General features: G+C 41.3%; 1 protein-coding gene across 2 annotated transcripts in view; it reads right to left on the bottom strand.

The window, feature by feature from the left end:
- The window catches only part of LOC121329100 (sterile alpha motif domain-containing protein 11-like), a 56752-nt gene that overhangs the window by 22175 nt on the left and 19645 nt on the right, over positions 1–14932 (bottom strand). For both annotated transcript variants that reach the window (XM_041274438.1, XM_041274439.1), the window contains exon 4: positions 6443–6567. In XM_041274438.1, coding sequence (XP_041130372.1) covers positions 6443–6567 — 125 coding nt within the window. The remainder of the gene's footprint in view (positions 1–6442; positions 6568–14932) is intronic.

Raw genomic sequence — 14932 nt, 5'->3', positions numbered from 1 at the left:
TTTACTAAGAATTTAGACAAGAGCACAGCTGAAACACCACCAAAATGGTAACTGGAAATTAAAATCAGCAAATCATTTTGCTTAGCTCTGTTTTTCAGCTAATCACACAAGTACTGTGGCTTCAAATGGTCTAACAATAAGTTTGAAAAAGAATAATGGAAAGAAAAGCACGCTTTCCTGAATTCTTACACAATCTGAGGCTGCAGTTCACTTCCTACTGAGTTTCCTCCTCATATGCTCCACTACCTGTTTTTTTTTAGGCTTCTTTGCTTGTGGTTCTCTTTCTAAAGCTAAAGCCCCTTGTGAATCTCTTTTATCAAGTCCTCCCTTTTCTTTCTCTCAAAGCCCTGAGGTCCTCTGCAATTCCCCTCCCATTGGAGTATATGGAAATGCATAAGCCTTGCATTAACACTGCGCTCCACAGCAACACCAAACGCCTAGTGTACAATTACAGCATCCCGCTGAACAGCTTTAAAATCAATACCCCCCTAATAACACTGTGGAAACTGAAAGCATGATGCTGCATGTGAGCAGGAAGAGACTGTTTGTCATCGTATTCAACTAACCCCGGGCTTAAAGACACAGAGCCCTCCCATTTTATTATGATGTAGTATCAAAATGTTAAAATTCAAAAGCAGCAACCTTAAAACAAAAGGACACAAAGCCACAGAGATGGATGCACGTACGACTTGCCATTTTCAAAGTGGGTACAGCCACAGCAGTTGCCGTACATGCATTATCTTTAACTGGCATCTGCATTTTGACTGAGCGTTCGGGAATAAACTGCTGTTTGCAGCAGATACACAAAAGGAGAAGCAGCACAAGAGCAGGAAACCAGCCCCCTTGTGCAGGCTGCTACCTCGATGAATAGGACATGATTATCTTGAACCTGAAGAAAGCCACCTGACATCTCTCTTTTTACCATGTAGAGGCGGGTGACACAACAAGCACTTTGTCGTGTGCAGCATATAGTTTGCCTTGTATTAAGTACAATACAGAGCCGTTACTTGTGCCAATCTTCTCTGCAGTATGCATGCATGCTGTTCTAATGAAAGACATCTCGCCTGATAGTTTTCCAACACGTAACACCCTGCAAAGTACAGTTTCCACCCATCAATGTATTTCAATAGGAAAAGCACATAAAGAAATTCTATAGCAACAGCGCAACACTGTACAGCTATTGAGCAAGCCAGGCGGCAAGGGGGGCTCGCTAATGACCCCTTTTGATGTAATCACAAGAGGAAACTATTATTCCCATTCGAGGCACAGGCCAGTGTGAAAGCCTTTCTAATGTGGCTAGATTGACTCTTGCCTACGCTCAAGAGCTGGGAAAAAAAAAAAGTGACTGATCACTTAGTTCTCCCATTCAATAAGCAATGGAAAATGAGATGGATGCGGAACGGTGCAAAATCACAGCCTTGTGATTCCTTTGTCACATCGCTGTCGCCTCTGTGTTTCAGCGAAGCGAGCGTTGGCTGCTGCTGAACAAGAAAGCAGGAAGGAATTCTGATCAGCCGCATATTGATCAGAAGCGAGCTCTGTAATCTTAAACTTCCCCAAATCGTTTCCTTTCTTATAATTCCGGGATCGGCAATATACCACATCCCATTTTTAAAGGGCTGTTAATACTTCCTGCACACGTTGTAAAATCAGCCTGTTTCCTGTTTCGAACCAAGAGAGATTTGCTGACTCCCTTGAAACTTTGCTAGCTCATCCCACAAGCCTTCATTCATTCACAAGCCCAGACTCGAACCGGCAACGTCCAGGCTATAGGGCGCACCCTGCACTCACGCAGAGCGCCTTTACTGGATGCGCCACTCGGGAGCCCCCAAAATACAGTGAAAAGCATAAGAATGACAGCTGATCAATAACACATGCTTTACATTCACATAAACACAGGCGAAAACACAGCTGCAAACCCCTAACCCTTACACAATGCACCCCAAAACCCAACCCCCAACATGGTCCTCTGAAGACCAAAAGGACACTGAACAATGCTCTCCAAAACAGAAATCCTGCAATTCTCTAATATAGTGCTTTCACCTGGGTCTCAATCTGCAAAAGTATTTTTTGCATGAATCTTAAGCGTGTCGTGTGTTTTTGTATGATTCTGCCAAGATGGCTTTTTCCATATTAGCACATTTAGATTGGATTTTGTTTGTTTAAGAAAAATAAATAAATCATCAAATCCTGATTCTTATGCCCACCCCTGGTAAATTAGAATACCTGAGCCAATGCAAACTTAGTTCTGCCAGCACTCCTTAAATAAGAGACGCCTCCCAAATCTCCTGGTCCCAGATACTTTGGAGTGGTTCTTTGGTACAGAACCCCAGTAGGACTGAATATTACTCTGACGGCAGTAAAGCCAAGAAACGTAGACAGCGATGCCCAGCATCAAAAGCCTTTAGAGATTCCCCTATCCCCCTCCATGGAATATCTGCCTACGTGGCAGAGCCTGAAATACTTTAATACCTATTAAATGTTGCTTCTTAAAAGTGCAGATGCTTCATTTTAAGCAAAACAAGTGCTTGTTATAAACAGTTTCAACTGGACCACATATATTACACGTGTGCATAAAATACAGCTCAGTTGCTGGGGAAAAGTATAAATGTATTTGTATGGTTGCCAAAAAGGAACCTTGTACTCATTTGGTCCAAATGTATTTTTGTGTAACAAATCCAAACAGAAATCAAACGGTTAACAAGCAAATGATGTAAAATCTTAAAATTCTCAGCTAGATAGATAGATAGATAGATAGAGAGAGAGATAGACACACACACACACACACACACACACATATACACCCACTTAAAAAGATCTTGAGTAATACACTGAAACACCCAGATAAGCTCCAGAGGTTTTTGCTGATCTTCCATTAAACCCATTCAGCTTTTCCTGCTCATTCCACAGTAAAACAATCAGGGGCTCAAGCCTAACTTTGCCCCAGCGGGATCTAACCCTTAAAACCATTTAAAGACTGACTGCACTCATTCTAAACGCCCAGGGTAAAGGGAAAAATAGAATAAATAAATATAAAAGCAGCAGTGCTGCTCCTTCTTCTTCTTCCCCAGCCAGTGACAGCTTTGACAGCCAGACTCCTTAATTCCCTTTTCTTATTCCCTCAATCTGTCATCTTTATCAGGCTGGGGGAGTGCCAGGCAGCGTGCAGAAGCCCCTGCCCCGATCAATCCCCACATTACAGCTGACAGAATGGTGCTAATAACTTATTGATCTCATGTTTGCAGGGCCCTGCTGAGGTTGAGAGGCTCCCATTGATTGGCTGAAGGCACAGAGACAGAGAGAGAGAGAGAGAGAGAGAGAGACAGAGAGAGAGAGACCTCCTCTGGGACAGGGCACAGTCTGGAAACGGTCTCCTCCGAGAAGGACTTGGAGAGGGCTAAGTAAACACAAGACAGCGGCAGGACTCGCTAAATAGAGAATGTCAGGGGCAACAAAAAACACACACACAATATACAGTGTACCTGGGCAGCACTAAGAAACTAAGGTAAGGGAGGGATACAGGATTCTACCGTGTGCGTGTCAGCACACATACACCCGCCCAGCGTATGTATGTTCACACAGCACGCATGTGGATAAATATGTGTTTATAATATTTGCATAAACATATGTATAAAAAGGTGACAAAAAAATTAGCACCACCAAACCCTTATTTTTTAAATTAGTCATGCTCACGCATGTGCCCTGCTAGCAATTTTAAATGAAAGTGTAACTGCCAAACAGGAGTGAAATTCAGTCAGCTGTAGTTTCACATTCGGACAAGTGACTGATAATATTTCCAAAGAACACTGGAAGAACTCGCCATTAAAAAAAAAAATCACTTAAAAAAATGCCTTTCAAATCTTTAAAAGATATTAAAAAAAACAATAACAAATATCTAAAATAACATTTACTTGCGTCTATTACCATGAACCTTAGCTGAATAAATGAATGCATACATAAATGATTAAATAAATAAAATAAGTAACCTCTAACACACTGATAAAGAAAATGAGGTTGCAGTCAACCATTACCATCATCGCTTATGCTTGCTGGCATCCCATGACATCGAGAAGCAATTACCAGTTTGTCGCCTGCGACAGGCCACAGTGAGATAAAAGAGAGAGAGAGAGAGAGAGAGAGAGAGAGAGAGAGAGAGAGAGAGAGAGCGAGAGAGAGTGACACACACACACACACACACACAGGTGCAGCAGCAGAGTAGCCAATATCTCAACTGACCTACAAAGGGGTTAATTGACTAGCCCTCCCCCAGGAAGGCACTATCCATGAAAAACAACACCTTGCGCAGCCCATGAAAGTCTCCAGCCCTGCCCATAAAGCCGCTGATAAGCCTGCTCTCCAGACAGTATCTGTCAGCTCCCAGCCAATCCAATACCAAAGACTGCGACTAAGGCCGTTCCAGTCACTTACTGCCGACGCCTGGGTCGTCTCTAATGTCTTTTCTCTCAAACGTAATTAACGGATATTTCACCATCAGGCCTCTCCTTCCCTTCCCTACTGCTGTTGGGACCTCTCTGTCTCCGAGCCTCACATTAACGCTGTCTGCACGGAGGTGCCTGCCTGCTAGACAGGTACTGCTGGCATCCAATTGCTTTTAAAAAGGGCAAAGCTAATCAATGTCAATTTCATGACTTAAGACGTACGGAAGCCCCTTCATACAGTGCAAACAGGCCACCTCCAATACTTCTCTCTGTGCTAATGGTTTGTTTGAACAAAGTTTAATGCCTAGATTGCCGTCAATGTGCAGCCTGGCCTCAATATTGACACAACGTTTCCTTCGGCAGCCTTGTAATTGCAGTGTGCTGTCACGCACTGCACAGGTGCGTTTGCATTTACTGTATTATACCTTCACAAGTATGTGTGTCTGAAGCAAAGAAAATATGATGCACATCAACTGCAAAACTAGAAAACTGTATTGCTGTGTGCCAGCATCCGCTACTGCCTCCAGCGAAAGCTCTACGCTCTGACTTGTACCACTAGAAATTTACACAGAAGAAGTCGCAGAAAATCAAAACCGGATTGTCCTTTGAATTACTTCAGGCTTCCAAAAAAAAAAAAAAAGCAGCTTATTTTCATTTAAAAAGAAGCCATTTGCTCAGGTTTCTGACTTCTCTTTACACTTCCTTTCAGTCACTGTGAAAGCAGCACACATAAAATGACGCTCAGTTTGTACCTTGGTCATGTCCCTGTCTCCATCAATTCACGGCACACAGAATTAGACAGACTGGGTGAGAGGATTGGACCTCTTTACAGATACTTAAATAGGTTCTAAAGCTGGGTAGTGCCCAAACCGTCAGATTTGCTGCCCTACTCCATTGAGCGAGCCCTGCCCGCTCATCTTGTGTGTTTGTTTCTAAATTAAATTAAGATTTTTCCACAATCCCTCCATTCTCACTGGCAACCCAAGAAAAGCCTTGCAACATTTTTACAGTTTTATAGATTGACTGAATAATAAGATGGTCTCCGTTTAAACATACATTAACAATGAAGTTCTGTCTTTTACAGCACATCACACCATTAAAATCACAATGTCATAACACTCTCATCCCATGCTCAATGCAAAAATATTGCTTTGGTTGTTTGTTTTTTTTTCTGAAGACCTTAGACCTTCTTATAGACCTTCCTTGAGAAGACAGAGTAGGTGCGTACAGAGAAAAGGCACCACTCAACACACACTCAGAGGAATATCTCAATTACTAAGGTTGCGATCACTGGCTCCAAGGCAGATCGATAGAGCAATTAGATTTTATCAACACATGGCCTTCTGCTTATTTTTCTCATTCCATAAGCAGACACCAAACGAAACCAGGGACCCAGAGACATGCAATCTTTCAGATACAAGACGCATACATTATTTTAAAGTGGAAACATTATACTTTCTACGAACGGACAAATCGGTGCGTCTTGAATAACCATCATGCTTGTGAAATTAACCCCACACTTGACAGTATTACATTGGCTCGTATAACACCAGTAAACTGTTAGCAGAATTTTTAAAACATCCATTCTGTGTTGCAAGTCATAGACCACTATCACCACCCAAATACCTTTAGGGCCCACATTGAAGGTTAAAAGTTTGCCCAATTTGTTTCAGAAAAAAAAAAAAAAAAACTTTGCAGGCAGGACATGGTAAATAGCAGTTACCTGTACTTTTCTTGCCAGCATTAAAATAGTTTTATGGGGGCAAACTTTACTTACTCTGTACCCTATGGTTTTTAAGAGTGCCAAACAGCAGCTATGCCCTCCTATCAGCACTGCTTTCTAGGTGGCCTAACCTTTCCTTTAAAGTTTGCAGATGCAAATTAAAACACACACAGCAAACCGACCAGTCAGCAAATTGAAAAAACAGCTAAAAAGCAAACAGATCTATATTTAAGAAAAAGGAAATACAAATATATAAGATATTAAAAGCCCTGTGTCCTACCTGCTGATCCTGAGCCAATATCAATGCAATTCCTTTTGATTTCGCTGCGGGATTGGCTCTCTGGCATAACGAAGTGTCGGCTCTGATGCAGGTTGGAGATGATAGTCGAAAGATCACTGTCCCGGCTGCAATGAAACAGAAGTATCCAGGTAAGAAATTCTAATCTCTGACCATATGTTCAATAGTTCTTCCCCCCCTCCCATAAGCTAGGGCTCCAATAAGCTATCTGTACTCTTGACAAGTATCAAACACTTCAGGACAAAATTATAATCTTTTCATCCGCCCGTCAACCTAAACTTGCTGCTGTATGGTGCACTCCTAGTACCTTGCTTACATCTAAAGGCAGTGTAATTACATCCTCCAGTAACGAGGGGCAAAGCCTTCCATTTTCTTATCGTGTATCAGCAATTAAGGTTTGAGCATTTAAATCATGCTTGTTCACTGAGACCAGTTTTAAAAAACAGCTCGTCTCCTTATTTTATTGATGTAGAGTAAAAACTTTCATCCAACAAATATTTTAAAAGAATAAGGTTGATTAATACTTCAAAAGCCGTTTTTTAAATAATGTATTTTCCATTGGAAATACTCATTTGGACACCTTAAGGTAAATCCTTAGACAGTATAAATCAAACTTGGCACACAAACTCTTACTCACAGTAGCAGTGTGCACTGCTCACGTCTGACCATCAGAGAACACATGGCAGTGAACCCAAACGATCTATTCAATGTCAGCTCCTGCCCTATATAAGACCGCTGCGCCTAAACACCATCTTAGTGCAACGTGCTGAAAATATTCCCGACCCGTGCCGTTTTAAACACTTCTAAACCCGGTGCGGAGTGCCACTAATCTGTTGTTTAGCTCTCTGTTAATCAGATATGTTAGTGACAAAGTCTCTAGACAATCAGTACATTTAGCTGGTATCTGTCTGCAGACTGTCTTCCATTCGCAGCACTGCGATCCCCCCTCCAACGTCTGAGGCCTCCTGCTTGTCGTTTTAAAAAGTGGCTGCTTAAGGAGAATGCATCTCCCAGCACATGCTAAACCGTTTTTGCTAACAGACGCCTCCTTTCAAAAGCCATAATGCAAGCATAATTTTAATCATATAAATGGACTTAAGGAAAAACACAGACTCCTGCACCAAGCAATTCTGTGTGTTATCCCATCTTATCTGCCACCTTAAGATGCGTTAATCAACACATGCAGGGTTTATAATAAGTTTAGGAGCTTAAAATGAAATGATTATGGGTTCTTTAATCACCCCAATCAATAACTGGATGTCAAGTGCAGAGGACAAGCTTGGATAAGAGTCATCTTAAAAAGATATCGGCAATAATAAAAAAAAGGATTGTTACTGCAAATCAAGTGTTAAATACTTCAAGCGTATTACTAGAGCTACACATTATAATATGCCGTATTCAAATCATTTATTTCATACTAAAAAAACATCTAGGAAAGATATTGTTTAAGAAAAGCAAGAGTTATTATTCCAATTAGAAAAATATTTTTCATTGTGGGCTGCTTTAATACGACTGTCAATGACTCATTCACTGTGCATGCAATACATAACGTATGCTGCCAATCTTATACAATGACAGGGTTAAGAACCCCTACTGTAGACACAAGGGCTGGTCTGGTCATGCTGGGGAGAACATTATCAACATTATGCCACCTGCACAGGAGTGCACCTCAAACAGCTTTGGGGTCGCTGTAGCACCATGGGGGGGGGTCACGTAAAACATGCAGGTGCTCCTAGTGAAATAAACTGGAAATCTGGGCTCAACATTTCTCTTGCATTGCTTGGGAAAATTTGCAGCGGAAGAACCCTCAGCCCTGCTAGATACAAATTATAACACGCAAGCTTCTAAAGGGGAGAGCAACTCTTTACATGCAAAAACAAGCAAAGGATGCAAAATGAACAGTGAAACTTTAGGTTTTGTAGCTGGGGTTATACTGAAGCATAATGAAGAATAAGCGACTGTTAGCCAGAATTGAAACTCTTTATGCTGCCTGTCTGTAGCTCTAACTAGTAAGCTGAACTTGGGTTTAAAGATTAAAACTGGGATATTCACAGTGCAAGGCTGCACCACCATGATGTCCTGTCAAGTACTAAGAAGTGTGTCATAGGGGTATTTGATCAAAATCAGATTATAACACTGATCCCCTTAACTAGCATAATGTTATAAAATACCGGATTATGGGTTAATATTAGGAAGCATCTCTCACAGGGTAATGAAAAAACAAAACAGCAGATATTAAAGTCTTCTCTGTACGGCAAAAGGAATAAAGTACTAAGCTGAATTTTAAAACAGGATCCCAAGCTGTTCTTTAATACGCCAGCTGCAGCACTTTATTACAACCAGAATTCTTGTTCGCAAAATGCAATTCACAAACCCAACGGGGTAATAGATAGCCATCATGCTTGCATGCTGTAAAAAGGAAAAACATTTCTTCAGACCAAAAAAGAAAAACATTTCTTCAGACCAAGTCTGGTTACCAGGCTCTTGTCGTTTGCAAGACAGCATCCCACAGTATACAGTAATTATAAAGCAGCATGGCCAAAGCTACAATTCTACAATTACACACACACAAAGAACCTTTTTAGAAATAGCGTTTTCTGTTGCACGTACTGTTTTATAACAGTAGCTGGAATATACAGTGCTATGTAGCACTGTACTGTCTCTTTAAATCCTGTCGATGCAAAAAAAAAATGTAATAGATTTATTATTGGACCAGTTAAAGCCCTAAAAGCATCTCCTGGGAACAGCTATTGGCAGCCCCTTTAATTAGTTTCCGAAGCTGCTGCTGCTCCTCTAATGATTGTTGAGTTAATGTCCTGAATCCCTCAAATCAGCAAGCACAAAAAAACATGAGGAAAAAGACTATAATGTAAAATAAATCACTGGGCAAAATAAGTAAAAATGAACAGACATACAGATCCAGATATCTGTGTCTCATTACACCCTGATTTATAAAAAAAAAAAAAAAAATGACGGTGGAAAATAATATGCATTAATTCAGCAGATTAAAACAAGCTGAATGCTTACAAGGGTCAATCTGCCCGCTATGCCATTTAAAATGAAAAGCATGGTAAACGATTGACTCTTGTAGTCCATGTGCACCGACATCTGTTAAAGAGAAATATTAAAATATTAAAGTCGAACAAGATATTGTAATAAAGTCCTGACTGTCTAGACTGCAGAAAGTTACAACAAAAAAGGCAAATGTTCTCTTGTGCACATATTTATATATATAGTAAGCTAATAGAGGACAAACTAACATACTTTCACTGTGCTGCCCCAGTTTGTCCCTCCTCCTGCTGTCGGGCTGCTAATGAGAGCGCCCGGACGGTCAGACAAGGTCAAAATCTGCGTCAAAGCAGGTAACACCCGGGTCCCTGACTCAGCAGAGGGGGGAAGGATCTGGATCAAGGCAGTGACAGCTAAGGCCGATCAAGCTGTCTTATCACCATGCACACCATGAGAAAATCTTCATAATCACATCCTAAACTGTCAATACCCTTCATCCCAAATCAACCAGCGCACATAACGACCTCAATATTAACGAGCCTAAGCCTGTTCAGAAAGGAGGTGCAGGCAACAGAGTGATTGTTTCAGTAACTCGAGCCCATCAGGTGACTGAAAAGATTTCATTCCACTAAATTATGTATAAAGACATTTCCCCAGGATATACGATCCAGACAAATATGTAATACCCGGCACTTATGGACACAACTGTTCTCCTGCTAATGCAACACATATGAAAATGTATAGGATTTCATAGCATTGGCACACTGTGTTGCATCTGTTACTAGTCTGAGCCAGTATTTTCCCTGTATATGACCTTAAAAAAAAAAAGAAAAATAGCTAACTTAAATATGTATTCTCTTTTTCTATATAGGCAATGGGATCTGGGTCTTTTTTGTTGTAATTGTTATTTATTTTGAATTTTAAATGTTTGTTGATTTATGTGTAATGCTTGCTAAAAGCATTTGATCTGCAGTGTTGCAAACTGCAGTCCATGTCAAACACTATCATGGTCACACTGCCAAGCCAGCGTACCACAACTGTTAAAAGCAACTGGATAAGAGAGTGGTTTTGTACCCCCGCCATATCAACCAGATCCAACGAATGACTAACATTAAGACGCTCTAAGCATTAGTGCCCAGCCCATGCAGCCCACTAGAAAGTATAATGAAGCCACTAAACTCATTTCACTTAGGACCACAAACAGCCAACATGCACAAAAAAAGAAAATCAATCTCTCAGAGGTATTTTCTGCTAAAGGTAATTGAATGTATTCTAGTTTAGTACAGTGTTGGGTGCCGAGATCATTAGTTCTCTCCCAGTATATCTGGAATGGTTTACTATGGGCATATTCACAGCACAGCTCAATGGAGGCCCTCACTAATAGCAGAAAATTAATTCTTTCCATTTTTCTCTCTTTCTTTTCTAATCCCATCCCTTATCGGTAACTCAGAGCTGGGCCACATACCCAGCAAATGCTGCTGTTCCTCTCAGTTGTAGTTGCAATAACAGAATGTTTCCCTCGTTACCAGAAAGCACGGCAGCCCACTTACAGTCCTCACACTGATGTTTCCAACAGCAGAGCCGATCTCACGGGTAGCCAGGCACCTTTTGTCATAAACCTCTTTCCTCAGCAAAAGCAATGGCTTGCTAATGTGAGGCACTCAGGGGTAGATGTACTAAGATGGGCCAGTCGCAGCACAAACAAACCGCAATATGCATTTCTGTTGCAACAATTCGCAAAAGTATACATTTTGTCGTATGTATGAAGAGAAAATATGTTAATAAAGACAGCCGCACTACACCAATTTAAATATTTGTTGTGTCATCTTAGCGAGGCCTGTTTTTCGAATAAATGACGAGAGGCAGACACATGAAACGCACTTATAATGCTCAATGTATTTTATTTTAAATGTGGAAAATGTGGGAAAACAGGTATCTAGGTGTTTGCTTCAAATGCATTGAGCACAACTGGCAACACACGAGAAAAAGTAGACTGGGAAATGCCAGCAACAGTCGCCACTGTTTAAAACATGCTTTCAAAAAGTTCTTAAACTGACGCAATTGTAAGTGTCGCAATTGCCGGCAGCTTTAGTGAATCTCATTATAATATTTAAGAACCCTCATTTGCTCTATCCCCACCCCCTTTTTGCGAATGTCCGCAGGAACGCCCAGAATTCCATATTCATCTAAGGCTGAACCGCAAAGAAAAACTGCTGTTGCAAAGCATTTCATAAAAAGTCGCTAACAGCATTGTGCTTGTTTAGTACATTTCACCCTAGACTTCCAACTCGTTTGAGACTATTGTGACAAGCGCAACACTTTAGTGCATCTGCCCCTCAGTGTTCTTGTGAGGCGAGAGTGTATTAAATGGAATGTCCAGACAGTAATTTATGTGTACAGAAATAAAATAATTTATTTTTATTATCTATACACAACAAAATAATTAAATAACAAAAGAAAACAAAATGGTGTGAGGGAAGGAGTGCAGGGGTGAAATCCAAAACAGACCGTGAGAACTCATCTTTAATCGTTGTCGTGGCGAACCATACATAAACAAAAAAAGACAAAAGAAATGTTAGTGTTTTTTTTTTAAAATCCCGCTGCGCCAAACTAGTCTCTCCCTCCACCCGTTACTCCTCCTATTTTACTTTCAGACCAACCCCGAACACAGTAGTACGTTCCCTTTAGTATGTAATGTCCCGCCTCTGTAGTCAGTGGAACACCAATCCCCAACTGACAAGTGTCCTTATCCTTCACTTGACTCCAGTGGCTGGAATTTACATACTCGTACTTCCGCCCCTCACCAAGGTGCCGCCCCTCAAAGATGACTTTTGCCATGGTCACGAGATCTTGGTAAGGGAAGTCCCGAGTTGGTTTGATGCCATCTACTGTCGGGAGGCTGAATCACAGACCAAAATCCCTTTGACTCATCACAGTTCTACTGATCTGATGACAAAGTAAGAAAAGAATAGGGCAAGAACAGCCAAGCCACTACTCACGGGCCCTGTTATGAGTAATAAAAGCCGCTCCTCTTCGTTTTTTTTTCTCCACGCAGAGAAATCTTACAGCTGTTCCACCTGAAGTGTGACTGTTTCAGAATGGTAATAATTAGCTGTCTGACAAAGGTAGGCTACAGGGAATGCATGAACCTTTTTAGTGGACTGTTACTTATTCTGCAACATTAAGAGTTTGCACACTGGTGCAAAATTGCACTTCGGAATAAAACACCTCAACAGCATGTTCTACAAAACAGCTTTTAAAATACCAACAAAACACAGTATAATTTCTACCCACCTAACCTCTTTTAGCATCAGAGTTTAAAAAACTTTCCTTAAATCTGAGGGTGGGAGTGGGGGCGGAGGCGGGGGATCCCCACTTGAAAGAAGCAGATTTCTCATCAAAGGGACGGGGGAATCCTTCCTATGAGGCATTCTTCACGTGGGAGTAGTCATGAAACTGGGTCTTTTCCATTTGACAAGACTGCGGTAATTTCCCTGCTTCCAACTAAAAATAAACATGAAAACTCAGAAGATGATCAACAGCAGGGTGGCAGATACCAGATGCTTCAAGGGCTTCCGAAGAAGTAAAACGGGGTAAAGAATCAGATGCATTTCGATGTGTTTGATACGAAGCAGCACAATGTTATCGACTGCGTTTCCCCGTCTACTACAATTACACACTCAAGAGCCCTAAATACCAAGCTGTGTTCAACAAAACCATTTTCAGTAAACCAGTGCTACTCCGGAACGATAGCTCTTTAGTCACTTCAACTCTGTTGGTTATCAAAAGTAAGGGATACGAACTAAGTTAGCTATTTCTGTTTTTGCAATAACGCCTAATCTTTGTTTGTACGCATGATTTAAAATTATCGGATCGCCTAGCGGCACCACCATTGTTTATGCAACAACCTGCTTGGATCTTGACAACCGGCTCAGTTTTTATCAGATGTAAACATAAAATCTCAATAACACCATGAAAATTATCCCTTAATAAAACGTAGAGCAAGGGAAAAAAATGGTTTGCTAGAACTTTAATTACCGCTAGAGCGTTTTTTTGTTCTTTTCTCCCACATATTTTGGCCTTTCAGTTTTTGCAGGGATTTACCGCTTCCTGTATCCTAAATCCTTTTTTTATTAGGAATCACTGCCAATTATAAATGCATGCATTTGAAAACGGAAGACAGGCTGTCAATTCCAGTTATAACTAGAAAAAAAAACTGAATAAAGGACAAAACACTGAAGCCCACAAAATAACAAGTGCTTTCTCCAGGGTGTCCTCGGCTCACTGCACACCAGCAACCCCCCCGTAGTCTGGCCAGGCACATGCGGGCTTGCCTGTAAGCTGCCCAGAGCTGCGTTGTCCTCTGACGCTGTAGGAGGCTGCATGGCCAGTGTGCAGCATGAAAAGCAGCGATCAGCTGATGGTACACGCTTCGGAGGACAGCGTGTGTTCGTCTTCGCCGCTCCCAGCGTGGGGATGGTAGCGGTGATTTGAGCCTAAAAATAATTGGATATTCTAAATTGGGAGAAAATAATACAAATAATTGGCGACTGCTAAATAAAAAAATAAAACATTCCTTTAATATGTACATTATTTTTTTTTTAATTACCGAGAAGGTTATTCACAAACGCAATCTCCTCAAGAGCCCCCGGTTTCGCATTCCCTGTGCCAGTTGAGCAGCGTGTGCTAAACAGCTCAAGTATACAAAACCAAAAACTAAATCCAGTTCTGCACAATGCTGGACCTCTGCTGCACAGGCACAGTGCTACATCCTGTAACCAAGGATACAGCCTGGTCTTAGAACACAAGCTGCTTCTCTCCAGGTTCTGCCTTAAACACCATTTAACATCAGCCATTGGGTGCAGGGCAGCGCCAGCGGGCCTCTGCGGTTTGGAGTTCAGCTCTTAACACCCCACAGGCCTGTAAAATGCAGACAGGTTAAACCCTTCTTCCGACACGCAGCTAGATTTATAGCAAGGATTTAAGAGCTGGTGTCCGAGTAGCAGTACAAGTTCAGGGGACAAGGAAAGTCGTAGTCTATACTCGAGCACCCCCACTTCTGCAAGCACCTACCTCACTAATTTTTAAAATCGAACAGAATGACATTACACATGGTCTGAAGAGAGAACAATAAACATATACATATATATCTATATTAATAAAACAGATAAACAAACAGCCTACATAATCGCATACATTCTTTTGACATCTTCGGAAACTAAACCTGTGTCCAAGGGACGTCCTAGCGTCAGGAAGTAGAAATGATTGAAGCTCAGTTATTGCTCCATAAAAAGGACACATAAAAGATTCCGTCAGCAAATTGTAATTGAAGCTGTGTAATCTTATGTGTTCATTGGAACTCTGTTCAGGCAGGTTTTCCCCCCCCCCCCCCCCTCTGTAAAATAAATGATAAATAACTTTGCAGACAGTTTCAAGCTGAGAACCTTGGCATTTAAAACCATC

Source organism: Polyodon spathula, chromosome 16, assembly GCF_017654505.1.
Source record: "Polyodon spathula isolate WHYD16114869_AA chromosome 16, ASM1765450v1, whole genome shotgun sequence".
Lineage (NCBI taxonomy): Eukaryota > Metazoa > Chordata > Actinopteri > Acipenseriformes > Polyodontidae > Polyodon > Polyodon spathula.
Note: the sequence above shows the minus strand (reverse complement) of the source record. Positions and strands in the feature narration are given on the sequence as shown.